The sequence below is a fragment of the Ostrinia furnacalis genome, unplaced genomic scaffold (genome assembly GCF_004193835.3).
Source record: "Ostrinia furnacalis isolate ACB-3 unplaced genomic scaffold, ASM419383v2 OfSCF0209, whole genome shotgun sequence".
Taxonomy (NCBI): domain Eukaryota; kingdom Metazoa; phylum Arthropoda; class Insecta; order Lepidoptera; family Crambidae; genus Ostrinia; species Ostrinia furnacalis.
Genome location: NW_021130448.1, coordinates 288,085 through 306,639, shown reverse-complemented (window position 1 = coordinate 306,639; position 18,555 = coordinate 288,085). Strand labels below are relative to the sequence as shown.

The window sequence follows — 18,555 nt, the reverse complement described above, 5'->3', positions numbered from 1 at the left end:
GGATCCCCTCAGGAACTCATTGACTTATCGCGCGAGTAAGACACAAAGACACGAACCCTATAACAACATTGTAGCTATTGAGTTACGTTATCGGACGCGTATTATTATCTTTACCAGGGAAAATCGATGTGCAATGAGACTGTATGACCAAATATTTTGGTTTTTAATTTTAATAATTACAATGTTACAAGTAGAAACTTAACTTGGTAAGCCTAAGGCTAAGAACTCATGGCCCGCGGCGGTTGCGGGCCCACAGCTTTTGTAATGAAATAAAACCGCAATTCCACAACCGCCGCGGTCGCGGGTGAAAATCGTGAGTTCTTAGCCTAAAGGTATGGTGGTTCGCGTCGTGACAGAGACAAGCGAATGAGACAAGACACCGAGACGTAATACCGCGACCGTTACTTGACTTACATCTCTGTCTCTGGTCTCAGATTCGATCGCGAACTGACGCATAAACATTGCCTCAAGTCTAGTTACGGTCTCGGTCTTTTGTCTCCGTCGCTTGTCTCTGTCGCAGCGCGAACCGACGTCTTTAATTTTTCACCAGTGACTGTAGCATCTCGTATTAACACTTACAGACACCCTCCGCCTCCGCCGAACAAATTCCGAACATAATGCGTTGCTGGAGGATGTCTGCGACGCGCCCGCCGGCCCGAGCGCCGACAAGCGCGCCGACATGATCGTGCGCGAGCTGGAGCAGCACCAGCGGCTCATGGACGACAACCCCGAGGCCGAGGAGCTGCGCAGGTCAGGCTCCATAGCTAGGGACACCCTCGGAACACGATGCGTCGCTGGAGGATGTTTGATGGATGATAGTGCGAGAGCTGGAGCAGCACCAGCGGCTCATGGACGACAACCCCGAGGCCGAGGAGCTGCGCAGGTCAGGCTCCGTAGCTAGGGACACCCTCGGAACACGATGCGTCGCTGGAGGATGTTTGATGGATGATGATGATGGAGGATGTTTGAGAGCTGGAGCAGCACCAGCGGCTCATGGACGACAACCCCGAGGCCGAGGAGCTGCGCAGGTAAAGTCTGGTCTCGGAGCACGTAGAATTTTGTCCAATGACCCCAAGCTACCTTTCCTTATCGCGTAATTATATTGCTGTCGCGACTGTGCGACGGGCGGCAGCAGTGAGTGTGCGAGCGCAAAATAGATAGGAGCAGGAGACAATCTACATACAAAGTGCGCTCGGGCAATGAACACGACATACAGACAACGCTCACGACACGCGCGAAGTGTCGCAAGCCAGTGTAAACCAGTCATTATCATCATTGCAGCTATAGGACGTCCACTGCTGAACATAGGCCTCTCCCAATGATGTCCACATCGCCCGGTTGGTAGTAGCCTGCATCCAGCGCCTTCCTGCTACCTTTATGAGGTCGTCGGTCCACAGCCTCCACTCTAAAACCTTGATGCCTCATTGGCCGTCAGTTCTGCGTTCTATTGCGTATTTTGCGACGACAACAGGCCATTTACTAATTGGATTAAAATTTAACCTATCTCTAGTCATGTCACCTGCACCATCTTGCAGTGCATAGACTATAGGATACATTTAATACATCATTATGAGTACTGTAATGTAGGTACGNGAACGAAATTACCTAGTTAAATTACTGCGAAACTTTTTATAATATGTCTTCGCTATTGACAAATTAACATTGGAAACTTTTTTGGCTTATGAATAAACTAAACTTTTTCCTGTACCTATATGTAATATAAAAGCTGTATGTTTCTTTCATTAAATAAATAAATAAATAAATAAATTAATATTGCATTTAAAATTATAGAGGAAGGTGATCTACTGAATTGATTTTTGTAATTTTTTTTCTACATGCTGCAGGATTTCATTCAAGGGATTATTTAGATTATATCCTAAAGTTACGGTAAAAACTAGACGGCATCATTAAGTTACGATAAAACGGGAATCCAATATTATAATTATCTTGGAAACTAGACTTTGAACATTTCAATGTAAGTCCAAGGGAACGTAAGCCTTTCCATAGAAGAAGGCACAAAGCTAGTTTTGTGGCTTACCTCCACACGTGAACTGCCATTGGTTTGTGGACATAAAAATATATTTTATAAGCTTGTACACAGTATACAACCTTAGCTACCACTATAAATATAGATATCAGTAGCAATTTTACTTAAAACTTTTACCTTATTATCCTAATCTCTCAGGTTCCACAACAAAGAGCGTCTCTCAAGTCGCGATGACCTGACCATCGACACCGAAGACTACAAAATCAAGCTATCGGTCGTGGTCTGCAGCCGCAAGCACAGCGGTACTTACGTACTGAAGGCTGAGAACAGCAGTGGACGTGATGAGGCCACCATACAGGTCAACGTGCTCGATGTACCAGCCAAGCCTGAGGGACCACTCAAGGTAATACTTAGTTATAGCTTTTACATTTAGCAGCAAGCGCAGCGTAGACTTGGAGCGAAATCAAGCGCGAAGCTCAAGACCGAACGCGATGGAGGACTGTTGTGGACGCTCTCTGCCCCCATCTAGGGGACATAGGACCTTAAGTCAAGTAAGTCAAGCAAGCGCAGCGTAAGACTTCCAGCCACACATGGTGTACAGGGCACAGGGCTGGAAGACGTAGCGTGGGTAGGCCTTCTACTAGGTGGACCGACGATCTGATAAAGGTCGCGGGAGGAGCCTGGATGCGGGCAGCGCAAGACCGTTTATTGTGGAGAGAAAGGATTACAGGAAGGCATTGGATGCGGGCTGCTTACACCAGCCAAACTGGAAATATTGGGTGAGGACTATGTTCAGCAGTGGACGTCCTGTGGCTGAAATGATGATGACTAGCATTTGGCTGCGACTTATCTTATAAGACTACAAGATCAAGCTATCGGTCGTAGTCTGCAGCCGCAAGCACAGCGGTACTTACGAACTCAAGGCTGAGAACAGCAGTGGACGCGATGAGGCCACCATACAGGTCAACGTGCTCGATGTACCAGCTAAGCCTGAGGGACCACTGAAGGTAATATTCCCGACAGCTAACAGCGTCTTTCCAAATGAACTACATTCAACATCAAATAAACCGCACCTTCCGCGATGCGAACTTTAAAGATTTTCTTCTGACACAATCATGATACCCCAACAATATTGGTGTTATTTGAAAGCCCAATAAAAATGCTTAAGGAAAAACACATTTACTTTCTTAATAAATGATTAACATATACCATAAATGTGACTTGAAAAAAGACCTCACTTTGGGCTCACCTCTGGGATCAATTAGACCAAATTTTATGGTTATAAAACCAAATAATGATCACACGTGTCCTCTTTAACAGATGGATAGGGTTAATCCCAACTTAACAGTTTTATAGCCATAAAAGTTGGCTCAAGCGTAACTACCTATTTTTTTAAGAAGTGACTCTGGATCCTTCTAAAGACACATTTTAGAACTAGGCTTTTAAATGGTGCAAATATTGGTGGGAAGTGGGGATGCATACGTTTGAAAGTGCTTGTCGCGGGAGGTGCGATTTATTTGATGTCGAGTGTAGTCTTAGTTCTCTGTGATCCTTCAAAGAAGTAACATTGGTATTTCCGAGGAATACAATTCTCCGTTGTCCAGGTTGTACTACTTCTGTGGCGTAAAAGTTTATTGAGAATCCAAAATATTACTGCCTCGATATCTCAAACTTTGTGTAATGTCTCAAATCGTCATTTTGTCAGCTGTTTAGCGAGATGCGAGCACAAGTTATAGTGACTAATAGATCCAAAGATACGAAATCGGTGATAGGGAATCCAAAAAAATAAATATTAAAGATTTGCCTTCTTCGCAAAATACAAGCTGAATCATTTTCGACCCTATACCTAATACATATACCTAATACAATAAGACTCAAAAAGCACTTACCCTTCAATCCTTTCCCAGATCTCAGACGTCCACAAAGAAGGCTGCACGCTCAAATGGAACCCGCCCCTAGACGATGGTGGTGCGCCCATCGACCACTACTTGGTCGAGAAGCTTGATACCGAGACCGGTCGCTGGATGCCGTGCATGAAGACCAAGGACCCGAAGGCCGAGGTGGAGAACCTGGTTCCAGGACATGAGTACAAGTTCAGAGTGTCTGCGGTCAATAACGAGGGCGTTTCGGAACCCTTGGACGCAGACCACTCGATTATTGCCAAGAATCCGTTCGGTGAGTGTTGATACTTAGTAATTTTTGTGAGATATTAGAAATAAATCACAAGATTGCCTTTGGAAAATGAAACAATACAACTGGGGGTTTGAATTGTGCTAGCGGCATTTAGTGGTGTTATATATGTGCATTAAATATTGTGTAATCTTATCGCATAAAAATTTTTTAAAGAATATAAATCGGGACCTGGTGATGTATCGCTTATAATCATGTATAGCTGTTGATGTCGGTTTTTACTTGAAAGTTATGTAGGTATGCCTTTGTTTCTCATCGGTCATCCACTTAACACTGGCAGAAAGTCGTTCCTAAACTTCGAGCTTCTCCTATATTCTTCTTATTACTGATAGATGTATTTCGGCAATGAATTAGCCGAAAATCAGCTCTCCACTGAGATAACTCAATATTTACGGATTTCATAGGAGGCCAAACTGTAGCTGTAACACTTATGATTTCCAATTCCAAATTGTTACCAATTTATCGTCTTTCGCAGACGAACCGGGCAAACCCGGAACACCAGAAGTGGTTGACTGGGACCGCGACCATGTTGACCTTAAATGGGATAAGCCCATCAACGACGGCGGCGCTCCCATTACCGGCTACATCATTGAGAAGAGAGAAGTTGGCTCGCCGAAATGGGTGAAGGCCTGCGAGGTGAGTAATACATACTACTAATACTTCTTTATAGTATTTTAAGTCGATTATCTTTAGCACTGGATTAATTAGTTTGTTGGGTACTTTTAAGGTACTGTAGATAGTAGTCATTCAGTAACAACACTCCAAAAAAGTCACTAGAATGATTCGGGATGACGAAGAGTAAAAGCGAATTCGTTATGGCCCCATAAGGGCACTACGAGTCTAGAGGGCTTTGATGGATGGAAGCCTCTTGCGAAGACTGCCAAAGATCGCAGTATTGCAACTAATAATCATTTCAACTAATCTGCTACTCCTGAGACTGGAACCCAGCTAAAGCTACAGATAGTATAGTACTGCAAGAGCTTATCAATTAAATTCTACTTGTTGAATAAAGGTATTTCGCAACGCAATTTCGTAATTTCAACTTGGGAGTGATCTCATAAGTATCCCCAAAGATAAAGACGTATATCACCACTAAATTGGCCGTTAAAATGTGTGTTTCTCGTCAGGTCGGCCCCCACGACAACGAGAAGGCTACAGTGCCGAACTTGGACGAGGGAACGGAATACGAGTTCCGAGTGAAGGCCATCAACGAGGCCGGCCCTGGCGAGCCATCAGACGCCAGCAAGTCTGTCGTCTGCAAGCCCAGGAAACGTGAGTAGAATATTTTATTTATATCGTAATGTAAACGGGTAAAGTGGTCTTTTGTTTGGCAAATGGAATTGCTTTAAGGCTGTGTTTCCACCAGAGAGATGCGATGAGTAAATTATGCGATTCTATTGGTTCTTTACAAACACATCATTCGCTACGCATCCTCGCACATCTCTTGTGGAAACGCTGCCTAACGGTGAAGTTAGCACACCTAATAAAGGTAGTGAGCGGGTGATATGTTTTAAAAACTATTTCAGCATTCCCATGTATGGGGAAAAATCACGGTAACGTTTTTTCGTTCTTATTCAATGAATTGATTGGATCAGTCGATTCAGCTATGAAACCAGTAATATTAGAAATCAACAAAATAAACCCACGCAGTATCAAGATTTCGAATCCATCATCATTCCTCTTTTTTTTGTTCTCCCATTATTTACATTTATATTTCCTTCCCCAGTGGCTCCGAAGATCGACCGTCGCAACCTACGCACCATCAAAGTCCGCGAGGGCGAACCCATCGCGCTTGACGTCAAGGTGTCGGGTGAACCTGCGCCAGATGTCGCTTGGAGTCTCAACGGCAAGAGCGTCAGCAGCGGCAACGGCTTGAAGCGTAAGTCTCATCACCATCATCATCATCATCACCTTTGCGCGAGGGTGAACCAATCGCGCTTGACGTCAAAGTGTCGGGTGAACCCGCGCCAGATGTCGCTTGGAGCCTCAACGGCAAGAGTGTCAGCAGCGGCAACGGCTTGAAGCGTAAGTCTCATCATTATCAGCGTTTGAAATACAATGAAATAGTTTATATAGTACATAGGCACTTTCTAGGGAACTTATACACGTCCCAAATATAGCTTGTCCTACCACCACTTCGAGACAACGTGGGCTGGTGCTGAGAAGGATTGACGTCAAAGTGTCATGAATTAAACCTAGTTTTCACTGGTCAGGAAATGTCAGATATTTTTTTTAAACTCGACCACTTAGGATTGGTTGAACAAAGACGTGGGAATAGTTTCATAGATAAAGGGCTTTCTCGCAATGCATATTGCTGAGATCTTTGACTAATGACTCTACATTATTGGGGATACCCTACGCAGCACTTGTCAATACCGTCTGCCCCTTCATCATCATCGTTTCAGCCATAGGACGTCCACTGCTGAACATAGGCCTCCCCTAATGATCTCCATGTTGACCAGTTGATAGCGGCCTGCGTACAGCGCCTTCCTGCTACCTTTAGGAAGTCGTCGGTCCACCTTGAGAGTGGACCTGCCCCTTAGTCAAGATTATTAGTCATCGATGCTCCTCCAAATGCAACGGTCCCCTGACTCTTGACCTGGCTAATTTACAGCATGTTTCATCAACAGATTTTAATTCAATAATGAATGTACCATATCTGAACCATATAATTTTGTTCCAGTGGTGAACGTGCCATACTTGAGCAAGTACCAGCACTCGAGCCCGCGTCGCAAGGACTCCGGCACTTACAAGATCCACGCCACCAACAGATATGGCGAGGACAAGGCCGAGTTGGAGATCATTGTTACATGTGAGTATATCTTTGAAACAAACTTACTCTTGAAATATCGATAAAGTTTTTGCTATCACTGTAACATTATTGATTATAAAATTACGATATCATTGTGTCAGACGACCTAACAATATAATTAAATGAGATAATTAAATAGCAGAAAGTTAACCATCTAATGTAGATGATTTCATATTAAACTAAACAGTGTGGCCTCCTATGTAGTTGTAGTTGCCATATTATTGGCACGAAAATGCATTTTCTGATGTGCTTTCGACTGTTTAATGCTCCACTGTAAATGGTATTTGCAGTCTTCTATAGAAATTGTTTTTCATTGTACCTTCGTAAATAAATATAGCTTGGGAGGTACCAAAAAATAATGTATTTAAAGATTTTTGCTATCATAATTACCTAAATACCTGACAACCCATCGTCCCAAAGGTGTACTATTAAAGTACCAAATTAATAATTTTTCATTCTTCTTTTCCAACAGCCAAGCCCGAGAAGCCGGAAGGCCCTCTCGAGGTGTCAGACATCCACAAGGACGGCTGCAAGCTCAACTGGAAGCGGCCTAAGGACGACGGCGGCGAGCCCATCGAGGCCTACCTCGTCGAGAAGTACGATACCGAGACCGGCAACTGGGTGCCTGTCGGGAAGACGTTGGGCAACGTTCCCGAGATGGAGGTGAGTTTGAAGAAACTTTCTTCTTGTCGTGTCGACAACAAACCAACACAGTGTCAGCCCTGCTACAAGAATGGCGTTGTCAGTAGCATTTATTAAATCTTTCTGCGTGCATTCAAATCGTAATGAAGAAACATAGACCCCAAATACACTAGGGGTTAAATGGAACAACAACCCTGACCAACTTGATGTTCCTGGGGACAGAGCGTCAGCACGAAACTCGTCCCAGGTCATAGAATGTTGAGCAATAGTTCAGGCCAGTTTGGTAACGTTGCTGCAACATGTAGATTCAGAGTTGCACAAGACATTTTTTTGTCCCCTAGGGGCATTAGAATTAGGTTTCCTGGATACACCGCAAGCAGTGAAACATGACCCAAAATGCACTATTTTGCTCGCAGTCCCGCGCAAACCGTCGTTGATTTAAATTATCGTCAATGTTCCGAGAAAAAATTGCAAAAAATTTTAGACCGTACTCCTGCATTTTAAGGTCTACTTTTGAATCCACACAACTGAATATGTATGTCGTTTTTAGGTGGACGGGCTGATCCCAGGCCACGAATACAAGTTCCGCGTCAAGGCGCTGAACAAGGAAGGCGAGTCCGAACCGCTGGAGACCTTCGGTGCTATTGTCGCGAAGGATCCGTTCAGTAAGTGATGACTATAACATTATTACGATAGATCTAATTTCATAACTTTATTTTATCGAGAAAGGTATACTTACCAATAGAAAAACGCACAAAGGTTCAAAACCAACGCGATCAACCAGCGTGCAGCGATGGCGATCAATGCATTTAAGTCTGATCGCCATCGCTGCACGCCGGCTGATCGCGTGTGATCGCGTTGGTTTGACTGAACCTTAAGGCCCAGAACAGACGGTGAAACTCAACTGCAACGAAACTGCAACTTTCTGATGATTCTGATGAATGAAACTGAAACTGAAAGTTTCAAACTGGTCGTGTCATGTGTGGTCTCTCAACGGACGCTATGGCAGAAACTTAGATGCAACTCAAAAGTAACTAGTTGCAGTTTCGTTGCAGTTGCGTTTCACCGTCTGTTCTGGGCCTTTGACAATCGCTAACAACTTGCATTTATATTTCCCATAACAAGCGCATGCAGGGGCTGGGCGTACGCATTTATTTGAGATTTACTTCCAAGTTGTCATTTCTAACTTGACACTGGACAGCGGCCCATTGGCTGATTGGCCATAATTTACAAACATATTTTGACATTCACATTTTTGACGTTATAACTAAAATATTTCAAAGAATATGGTTAGATTAATTATTGTAATGAAAAAGTTCTACGTATTCTGCCATAATTTGTTGGCGCAGAATGTATAAATATGTTATTAGGTGATTGAGAAACTTCTTGTGAGCTCTTCGCTTTCTTCTTCGATAGTAGACCAGCTAATTATAGGGTTAAATCTAAACGTATAATAACTTTACAGCGGTGCCAGACGCGCCAACCGCGCCAGTGCCAGAAGACTGGTCGGCCAACCATGTGGACCTCAAGTGGGAGGCGCCTATCTCAGACGGAGGCTCGCCTATCATCGGCTACATTGTTGAAAAGAAGGACAAATACAGCCCGCTATGGGAGAAGGCGGTGGAGACACACACGCCTACACCCTTCGCTACTGTCAACGGGTGAGTCAAAGTCAAAGCTTTTGTCATACTTAGGGCGCTTATACTCGTCCCAAATACAGCTTGCCCTACCACCACACTGGTGTTGAGATGTGGCGGATGAAACTCAGTCACCTTTGTCAGTTAACTAGTAGGGCGAGTGATCGAACAACCTCTTAGATCTTAAATGGGAGGCGCCTATCTTGGAAGGAGGCTAAAACAACATCGGCTCCATAGCGGCATCGTCGTGAAATTAAGTCAAATAATAATTTATTTACTTAGAGACACTTACTTTTAACGGGTAAATACAGCCCTCGAGATTATGAACGCTGTGCAATAGACTGTTCCCCAGTTTCTTGATAATGCTCATGGTTTTTCTGCGAGAAAGCCAAGTCAAAGCTTGATGATGATTTGATTACTTACTTAAACTAAACCAGTCGATCCAAAATATAGAAAGGAAAAAATGTGTTCAATATTTTATGGTCATTTAAATAAATCAACGTCCAACAAATCAGCACAAAGTTATCAATTTTAATAGATCCACTAACGTATATCCTCTCCTCCCCAGGCTGATCGAAGGAAACGAATACCAGTTCCGCGTGATCGCCATCAACAAAGCCGGCCAGAGCAAGCCTTCGGATGCCAGCAAGAACTTCGTCGCGAAGCCTCGCTTCCTGGCGCCCAAGATCGACAGGAGACACCTTAGGGATGTCACCATCTCTGCCGGGTCTACGCTTAAGCTGGAGGCTGCTATTACTGGAGAACCAGCCCCGGCTGTGGAATGGAGGTACGTGGTAGACTGACGAAGGAAGTCCTCATACTATCCTGGACCTAGATCGACAGGAGACGCCTCAAGGATGCCATCATCTCTGCCGGGTCTACGCTTAAGCTGGAGGCTGCTATTACTGGAGAACCAGCCCCGGCTGTGGAATGGAGGTACGTGGTAGACTGACGAAGGAAGTCCTCATGCTATCCTGGACCTAGATCGACAGGACACCTTGGGGATGTCACCATCTCTGGCCTGGTCTACGCTCAAGCTGGAAGCCTCTATCACTGGAGAGCCGGCCCCGGCTGTGGAATGGAGGTATGTAGTAGATTAACAAAGGAACTCCTCATGCTATCCTGGACCTGGATAGACAGGAGACGCCTCAGGGATGTCACCATTTCTGCTGGATCTACGCTTAAGCTGGAGGCTGCTATTACTGGAGAACCAGCCCCGGCTGTGGAATGGAGGTACGTGGTAGACTGACGAAGGAAGTCCTCATGCTATCCTGGACCTGGATAGACAGGAGACGCCTCAGGCATGTCACCATCTCTGCCGGGTCTACGCTTAAGCTGGAGGCTGCTATTACTGGAGAACCAGCCCCGGCTGTGGAATGGAGGTACGTGGTAGACTGACGAAGGAAGTCCTCATGCTATCCTGGACCTAGATCGACAGAAGACGCCCCAGGCATGTCACCATCTCTGCTGGATCTACGCTCAAGCTGGAAGCCTCCATCACTAGAGAGCCGGCCCCTGCCGTGGAATGGAGGTACGTGGTAGACTGACGAAGGAAGTCCTCATGCTATCCTGGACCTAGATCGACAGGAGACGCCCCAGGGATCTCACCATCTCTGCCGGGTCTACGCTTAAGCTGGAGGCTGCTATTACTGGAGAACCAGCCCCGGCTGTGGAATGGAGGTACGTGGTAGATAAAGCAATCGTTCATTCGTTCGTTTCAGCCAAATGACGTCTACTGCTGGACAAAGGCCTTCCCCAAGGATTTCCATAACTACTGGTCCTGCACTGCCCGGATCCAGGCTCTTCCCGCAACCTTCACCAGATCATCAGTCCACCTAGTGGCGGGGCCTGCCCAACACTACGTCTTCCGGCTCGTGGTCGCCACTCGAGAACTTTACTGCCCCATCGGCCAACAGCTGTGCGAGCTACCTACGTGCCCCGCCCACTGCCACTTGATTTAAGTAATTCTGCAGGTTATGTCGGTCACTTTATTTCTCCTGCGGATATCCTCATTTCTGATCAAACACGTACATTGTCACTAGACATCTATCCTTGGACTATCTCTTGGATGTCGTATTATATGATTAGTCATTTGAGTGAGTCAGTGCGTGACACTCTGAACATTATTAATTCAGCCGGACATAATATATTCAGTGCAACTTATCTTACCAACACAGTTGCCGTGTGATTTGGTCTCAAGTTTGTTATAGAAATAAAAACTTAACCTTATTTTTCAACAGATACCAAAACATGCCTCTCCGCGCATCCAAGGCCGTATCCATCGACAATCCAGACTACTTCACGAAGCTGGTGATCAGACCAGTGCGCCGCGACGATTCCGGCGAGTACACCGTGACAGCTGTCAACTCCAGCGGCAAAGACGTCGTCAACATCAACGTGGTTGTCACTGACAAGCCCATGAAGCCTGAAGGACCGTTACAGGTGAGTGAGGAGCAACGATCTTCTTTCCTTCTCAGCACTGGGACACTCTCCAGAAGCTGTAGTAGGGTTGAAATTGTACTGGAACATGAAAGTAAAAGATTGCTATAGATGACCCACGCTGAACTGTCCCACCAAACTCAATGACACGGGGGCGCTACCATCTTTCAACTATATGGTTTCCAATATGGCAAAAATCGGAACCAGCGATCCGGTATTGACGGTGGCGCCCCACTGTCAATGTCATCGATAGGACAGTTCACTATTTTGGAACTATAGTATGGGAAATATGTCATAATGACAAGGTTATTCTTCTGTCAAAAGATATCTGACGATTGAAAAATCAACCCTTATTTTCCCGACGCTAAGGTGGGGTTAAAGTTAATACTGAGTATTACTGAGACTTATAAAAGGGCCTTGTAATAGCAGAAAATAAATTACTCTTATGACTTTTTATCTGTACCTCAAGCTATCCTGAACTAAAATATTATTCTTTCTCAAACTTATTTATTCGAATGTCAGCGAACTAAAGTCTAGGCCAAAAATTAAATCATCCATTTGCCTTTGGTAAACTAGAGAGGGTTGTGCTCCTGCAATGAGGGCTATCGTTTTTATACTTAACAGTTGGCACCCCTGGCGATTGACAGGACCTTACTCTACAGTGGCGCCATCTTGATGAGTGCAAATGCGATAGTCCTCCTACCACTTTCGCGCTCACCAGTTGGTGCCACTGTCTTCGCTACTAGCAAGTGACAGGACCTTACAGTGGCGCTAACTGGTGAGCGCTAAAACGATAGCCCTCATTGAGACTCAATGCTCTGATGATGTCATGGTTTCGTATTAATTCGCCATGTATTATTTTTCTACATTACAATGTACATTTTCTCTCAGATCTCGGACGTCCACAAAGAAGGCGCTACCCTCAAGTGGAAGAGACCGAAGGACGACGGCGGTACCCCCATCGAGTACTACCAGGTCGACAAGCTGGATACGGAGTCTGGCTGCTGGGTGCCTTGCGCGCGCTCTGATGAGCCTAGTAAGTAGACTTCTATTCTCTGTTCGAATAAACGGATTCTGCATCGACTGCATCTAGTTTATATTTTGTTTGTCCCTGGTTTATAATATTTCGTTCTTAAAGGTTTATACCTTTTCAGTCATTAGTCTCCCGCCTTGTTATGAAAGGAAGTCGATGTTATATTTCGACCTCATATTTATTTATTTATTTATTTATAATAAGCTGCTTGAAAGCACACAGATATTCCAAAGCGCCAACAAGTTATAATATTATGATTAAACTCGTTGCAAGTAAAGCAGTAAGCCCTGGGACTACTAATTTGTGGTTTCATTGGTGGCTAAACTTTAGATTCCGGTTATACGAAATTGCAGTGATGAGAAAGAAATGTAGAATTAGACACAATTTGTCATTGTTTCTCATGCTAATTACTCGCTATAAGTGAAAGAGATATACTTGTAAATATGTCGTTAACAAGCAACCCTCCTAGTTTCTTGCTATTTATGTCATAGTAGAGCTCTAAAATAAAGCAAAGTGCTTTTAATTACTTCTTTATTAAATAGAACACTATCTAACGTGATTGTGTAATTGCAGAGTGTGACGTGACCGGCTTAACTCCTGGCAAGGAGTATAAGTTCCGCGTGTCCGCTGTGAACTCGGNAGATGGAAGTAAGAGTTTGGAATGGCTTTGTATCATTATCTTATAGAACCTAAGACTTTACGCAGCGTCGGCTTTGATGTCACTACTAAGGAGCCCGAAAATGCCGCACGGTATCTATAATCGTAGGTGACAAGCACGTTATTGAGATGGAGGTGAATTTGTAGAATATTAAGGTAGGTCTATGCTAGACGAGCCGGTTAAGTGCGGACGTACAACGAGCCTACAACAATCACCCTTTGCGCGATGAAAATCTCTTAGTGTTCGTCAAAAAATCGACAATAGGCAGAGTACAGCCAAGGCCGAGAAGCCGGAAGGCCCTCTCGAGGTGTCAGACATCCACAAAGACGGCTGCAAGCTCAACTGGAAGCGGCCTAAGGACGACGGCGGCGAGCCCATCGAGGCTTACCTCGTCGAGAAGTACGATACCGAGACCGGCAACTGGGTGCCTGTCGGGAAGACGTTGGGCAACGTTCCCGAGATGGAGGTGAGTTTGGAATAGCTTTCTATCTTTGTCTTATAACCTAAGACTACGTAGCGTAAGCTTTGGTGTCACTTATGGAGTCCCAAAATGCCGCACGGTATCTATAATCGTAGGTGACGACAACGTTACTGAGATGGAGGTGAATTTGTAGAATCTTAAGGTAGGTCTGTGCTAGACGAGCCGGTTAAATCCGGATGTACAACGAGCCTACAACAATCACCCTTTGCGCGATGCAAATCCCTTTGTGTTCGTCAAAAAACCGAAGCAAAAGCCCGAGAAGCCGGAAGGCCCTCTCGAAGTATCAGACATCCACAAAGACGGCTGCAAGCTCAACTGGAAGCGGCCTAAGGACGACGGCGGCGAGCCCATCGAGGCCTACCTCGTCGAGAAGTACGATACCGAGACCGGCAACTGGGTGCCTGTCGGGAAGACGTTGGGCAACGTTCCCGAGATGGAGGTAAGAGTTTGGAACAGCTTTGTATCTTTGTCTTAGAACCTAAGACTACGTAGCGTAAGCTTTGGTGTCACTAATAAGGAGCCCCAAAATGCCGCACGGTATCTATAATCGTAGGTGACAAGCACGTTATTGAGATGGAGGTGAGTTTGTAGAAGCTTAAGGTAGTTCTATGCTAGACGAGCCGATTAAGTATGGATGTACAACGAGCCTACAACAATCACCCTTTGCGCGATGAAAATCTCTTAGTGTTCGTCAAAAAATCGACAATAGGCAGAGTACAGCCAAGCCCGAGAAGCCGGAAGGCCCTCTCGAGGTGTCAGACATCCACAAAGACGGCTGCAAGCTCAACTGGAAGCGGCCTAAGGACGACGGCGGCGAGCCCATCGAGGCCTACCTCGTCGAGAAGTACGATACCGAGACCGGCAACTGGGTGCCTGTCGGGAAGACGTTGGGCAACGTTCCCGAGATGGAGGTAAGTTTGGAATGGCTTTATATCTTTGTCTTATAGAACCTTAGACTGCGCAGCGTAGGCTTTGGTGTCACTTAAGGAGTCCCAAAATGCCGCACGGTATCTATAACCGTAGGTGACGACATCGTTACTGAGATGGAGGTGAATTTGTAGAATCTTAAGGTAGGTCTATGCTAGACGAGCCGGTTAAATGCGGACGTACAACGAGCCTACAACAATCACCCTTTGCGCGATGAAAATCTCTTAGTGTTCGTCAAAAAATCGACAATAGGCAGAGTACAGCCAAGGCCGAGAAGCTCTGGTGTCATTAGTAAGGAGTCCCAAAAAGCCGCACGGTATCTATAATCGTAGGTGACGACCACGTTACTGAGATGGAGGTGAGTTTGAAGAATCTTATAGGTCTATGCTAGATAGGAGTCGCTCTACTCGCGGTCAAGTGTGGACGAACAACGAGTCTACAGCAATCACTCCCCTTTGGGTGATGCAAAACCGTTTGTGTTCGTCAAAATACCGACAATAGGCGAATCACAGCCAAGCCCGAGAAGCCGGAAGGCCCTCTCGAGGTATCAGACATCCACAAGGACGGCTGCAAGCTCAACTGGAAGCGGCCTAAGGACAACGGCGGCGAGCCCATCGAGGCCTACCTCGTCGAGAAGTACGATACCGAGACCGGCAACTGGGTGCCTGTCGGGAAGACGTTGGGCAACGTTCCCGAGATGGAGGTGAGTTTGAAGAATCGAATGAAAGCGTCGACAGCCGAACGGTGAAAGTGTCAGACTGGCCGACTTGTAATCCGAGGAACGCGGGTTCGATCCCCGCCGCCGCTCGACTATTGTGGTGTACCCACTCGTAATACAAACCGCCGCTCGACTATAGTGGTAAGCTCACTCGTGACACAAGCATATTTAGCTTAGTATGAGGGGCTAACGGGATTATTAGTTATTTGTGAAATATCAAATTACTAATAATCTTTAAAAAAAACATATTTTGCTTATCACGAGGGGTTAACGAAATTATTAGTAATTTGTATTTACAAATTTTTAAAATTAAGTTTCAGAGCTTAAAAGATCTTCTGAAAAAAGAAAAGGCACTCTTTTAGGTCTACTTCTAAATATTAAATTAGGTTGTTAAAGAGCCGAGTTTTGTCAACTACCCTGTTTTCTTTATATCAGAACAACTCGTATAATAAAAGTGTAGAAATAAGATAAAATGGTATCATCATCGTCATCATAAGGCAGGATGCAGGATGACCTTCATCAATTTACCAAAGGCAAAAGCTGCTAAAGGAAGGACTTTCCATGCTGGTCAGACGGATTGCGAAACCCTTGTTTTCAAACTGTCTTCCCTTAGTCCCCTATTACGACATAGACGGGAAGCGTGGAGGTGGTCCTATTCTACTCTGCCAGAACCACATGACTGATCGTGTATATTTATTTTTAGGTGGACGGGCTGATCCCAGGCCACGAATACAAGTTCCGCGTCAAGGCGCTGAACAAGGAAGGCGAGTCCGAACCGCTGGAGACCTTCGGTGCTATTGTCGCGAAGGATCCGTTCAGTAAGTGATGACTTTATACTTATTATGGCAAATCTAAGTTCAGAACTTTATTTTATTGAGAAACGTACATCAATAGCAAAACACATAAGGGAATCGCATATAACTTGCATTTATATCCCATAATAAGCGTGTGCAGAGGCTGCGCGCGCAACGCTTATTTGACGTTCAGCTCCAAATTGACATCTTTTAATTTCTAACCTAATACTGGACAGCGGCCTATTGGCCATTACAAAATTGGAAATTTCGTTTTTGACATTAAAATTGATGTGAAAAACTTCTTCTGAGGTTTTCGCTTTCTTCTTCGACAGTCAACTAAATACCAGCATATTATAAGAGTAAACTAAACGCACAATAACTTTACAGCGGTGCCAGACGCGCCAACCGCGCCAGTGCCAGAAGACTGGTCTGCCAACCATGTGGACCTCAAGTGGGAGGCGCCTATCTCGGACGGAGGCTCGCCTATCATCGGCTACATCGTTGAAAAGAAGGACAAATACAGCCCGCTGTGGGAGAAGGCGGTGGAGACACACACGCCTACACCCTTCGCTACTGTCAACGGGTGAGTCAAAGTCAAAGCTTTCGTCATACTTAGGGCGCTTATACTCGTCCCAAATACAGCTTGCCCTACCACCACACTGGTGTTGAGATGTGGCGGATGAAACTCAGTCACCTTTGTCAGTTAACTAGTAGGGCGAGTGATCGAACAACCTCTTAGATCTTAAATGGGAGGCGCCTATCTTGGAAGGAGGCTAAAACAACATCGGCTCCATAGCGGCATCGTCGTGAAATTAAGTCAAATAATAATTTATTTACTTAGAGACACTTACTTTTAACGGGTAAATACAGCCCTCGAGATTATGAACGCTGTGCAATAGACTGTTCCCCAGTTTCTTGATAATGCTCATGGTTTTTCTGCGAGAAAGCCAAGTCAAAGCTTGATGATGATTTGATTACTTACTTAAACTAAACCAGTCGATCCAAAATATAGAAAGGAAAAAATGTGTTCAATATTTTATGGTCATTTAAATAAATCAACGTCCAACAAATCAGCACAAAGTTATCAATTTTAATAGATCCACTAACGTATATCCTCTCATCCCCAGGCTGATCGAAGGAAACGAATACCAGTTCCGCGTGATCGCCATCAACAAAGCCGGCCAGAGCAAGCCTTCGGATGCCAGCAAGAACTTCGTCGCGAAGCCTCGCTTCCTGGCGCCCAAGATCGACAGGAGACACCTTAGGGATGTCACCATCTCTGCCGGGTCTACGCTTAAGCTGGAGGCTGCTATTACTGGAGAACCAGCCCCGGCTGTGGAATGGAGGTACGTGGTAGACTGACGAAGGAAGTCCTCATGCTATCCTGGACCTAGATCGACAGGACACCTTGGGGATGTCACCATCTCTGGCCTGGTCTACGCTCAAGCTGGAAGCCTCTATCACTGGAGAGCCGGCCCCGGCTGTGGAATGGAGGTATGTAGTAGATTAACAAAGGAACTCCTCATGCTATCCTGGACCTGGATAGACAGGAGACGCCTCAGGGATGTCACCATTTCTGCTGGATCTACGCTTAAGCTGGAGGCTGCTATTACTGGAGAACCAGCCCCGGCTGTGGAATGGAGGTATGTGGTAGACAAAGCAAGCATTTCGTTCATTAGTTCGTTTCAACCAAATGACGTCTACTGCTGGACCAAGGCCTCCCCCAAGGATTTCCATAACTACTGGTCCTGCGCTGGTGAAGGTTGCGGGAAGAGCCTGGATGCGGTCCAGGCTCTTCCCGCAACCTTCACCAGATCATCAGTCCACCTAGTGGCGGGGCCTGCCCAACACTACGTCTTCCGACCCGTGGTCACCACTCGAGAACTTTACTGCCCCATCGGCCATCAGCTCTGAGAGCTATGTGCCCCGCCCACTGCCACTTGATTTTAGCAATTCTGCAGGCTATTTGGGTTACTTTATCCTTCTCCTGCGGATATCCTCATTTCTGATTCAAAGCAGGGAAGCTCCGAAGATAGCACGCTCCATCATCCTTTGGGTACCTTCGAGTACCCAACATTGTCACTAGACATCTATCCTTGGAATATCTCTTGGACGACCTATTGTTCGATTACTCATTTGAGTGACTCAGTAAGTGACACTCTTAACATTATTTATTCACCCAGACATAATATATCCAGTGCAACTTATCTTACCAGCACACCTACTGTGTGATTTGG

At 45.5% G+C, this 18,555-nt stretch overlaps 1 protein-coding gene across 1 annotated transcript in view; it reads left to right on the top strand.

Moving 5' to 3' along the window:
* Positions 1–18,555, top strand: part of bent (projectin protein bent) — a 113,557-nt gene that overhangs the window by 11,407 nt on the left and 83,595 nt on the right. The window contains exons 14-36 of the mRNA XM_028309300.1: positions 582–883; positions 973–1,028; positions 2,186–2,390; positions 3,895–4,162; positions 4,653–4,813; positions 5,305–5,449; positions 5,904–6,056; positions 6,861–6,989; positions 7,462–7,652; positions 8,182–8,296; positions 9,097–9,292; positions 9,837–10,055; positions 11,509–11,710; positions 12,599–12,743; positions 13,314–13,388; positions 13,674–13,864; positions 14,127–14,318; positions 14,593–14,790; positions 15,139–15,164; positions 15,308–15,509; positions 16,228–16,342; positions 16,706–16,901; positions 17,446–17,664. Coding sequence (XP_028165101.1) covers positions 582–883; positions 973–1,028; positions 2,186–2,390; positions 3,895–4,162; positions 4,653–4,813; positions 5,305–5,449; positions 5,904–6,056; positions 6,861–6,989; positions 7,462–7,652; positions 8,182–8,296; positions 9,097–9,292; positions 9,837–10,055; positions 11,509–11,710; positions 12,599–12,743; positions 13,314–13,388; positions 13,674–13,864; positions 14,127–14,318; positions 14,593–14,790; positions 15,139–15,164; positions 15,308–15,509; positions 16,228–16,342; positions 16,706–16,901; positions 17,446–17,664 — 3,901 coding nt within the window. The remainder of the gene's footprint in view (positions 1–581; positions 884–972; positions 1,029–2,185; positions 2,391–3,894; positions 4,163–4,652; positions 4,814–5,304; positions 5,450–5,903; positions 6,057–6,860; positions 6,990–7,461; positions 7,653–8,181; positions 8,297–9,096; positions 9,293–9,836; positions 10,056–11,508; positions 11,711–12,598; positions 12,744–13,313; positions 13,389–13,673; positions 13,865–14,126; positions 14,319–14,592; positions 14,791–15,138; positions 15,165–15,307; positions 15,510–16,227; positions 16,343–16,705; positions 16,902–17,445; positions 17,665–18,555) is intronic.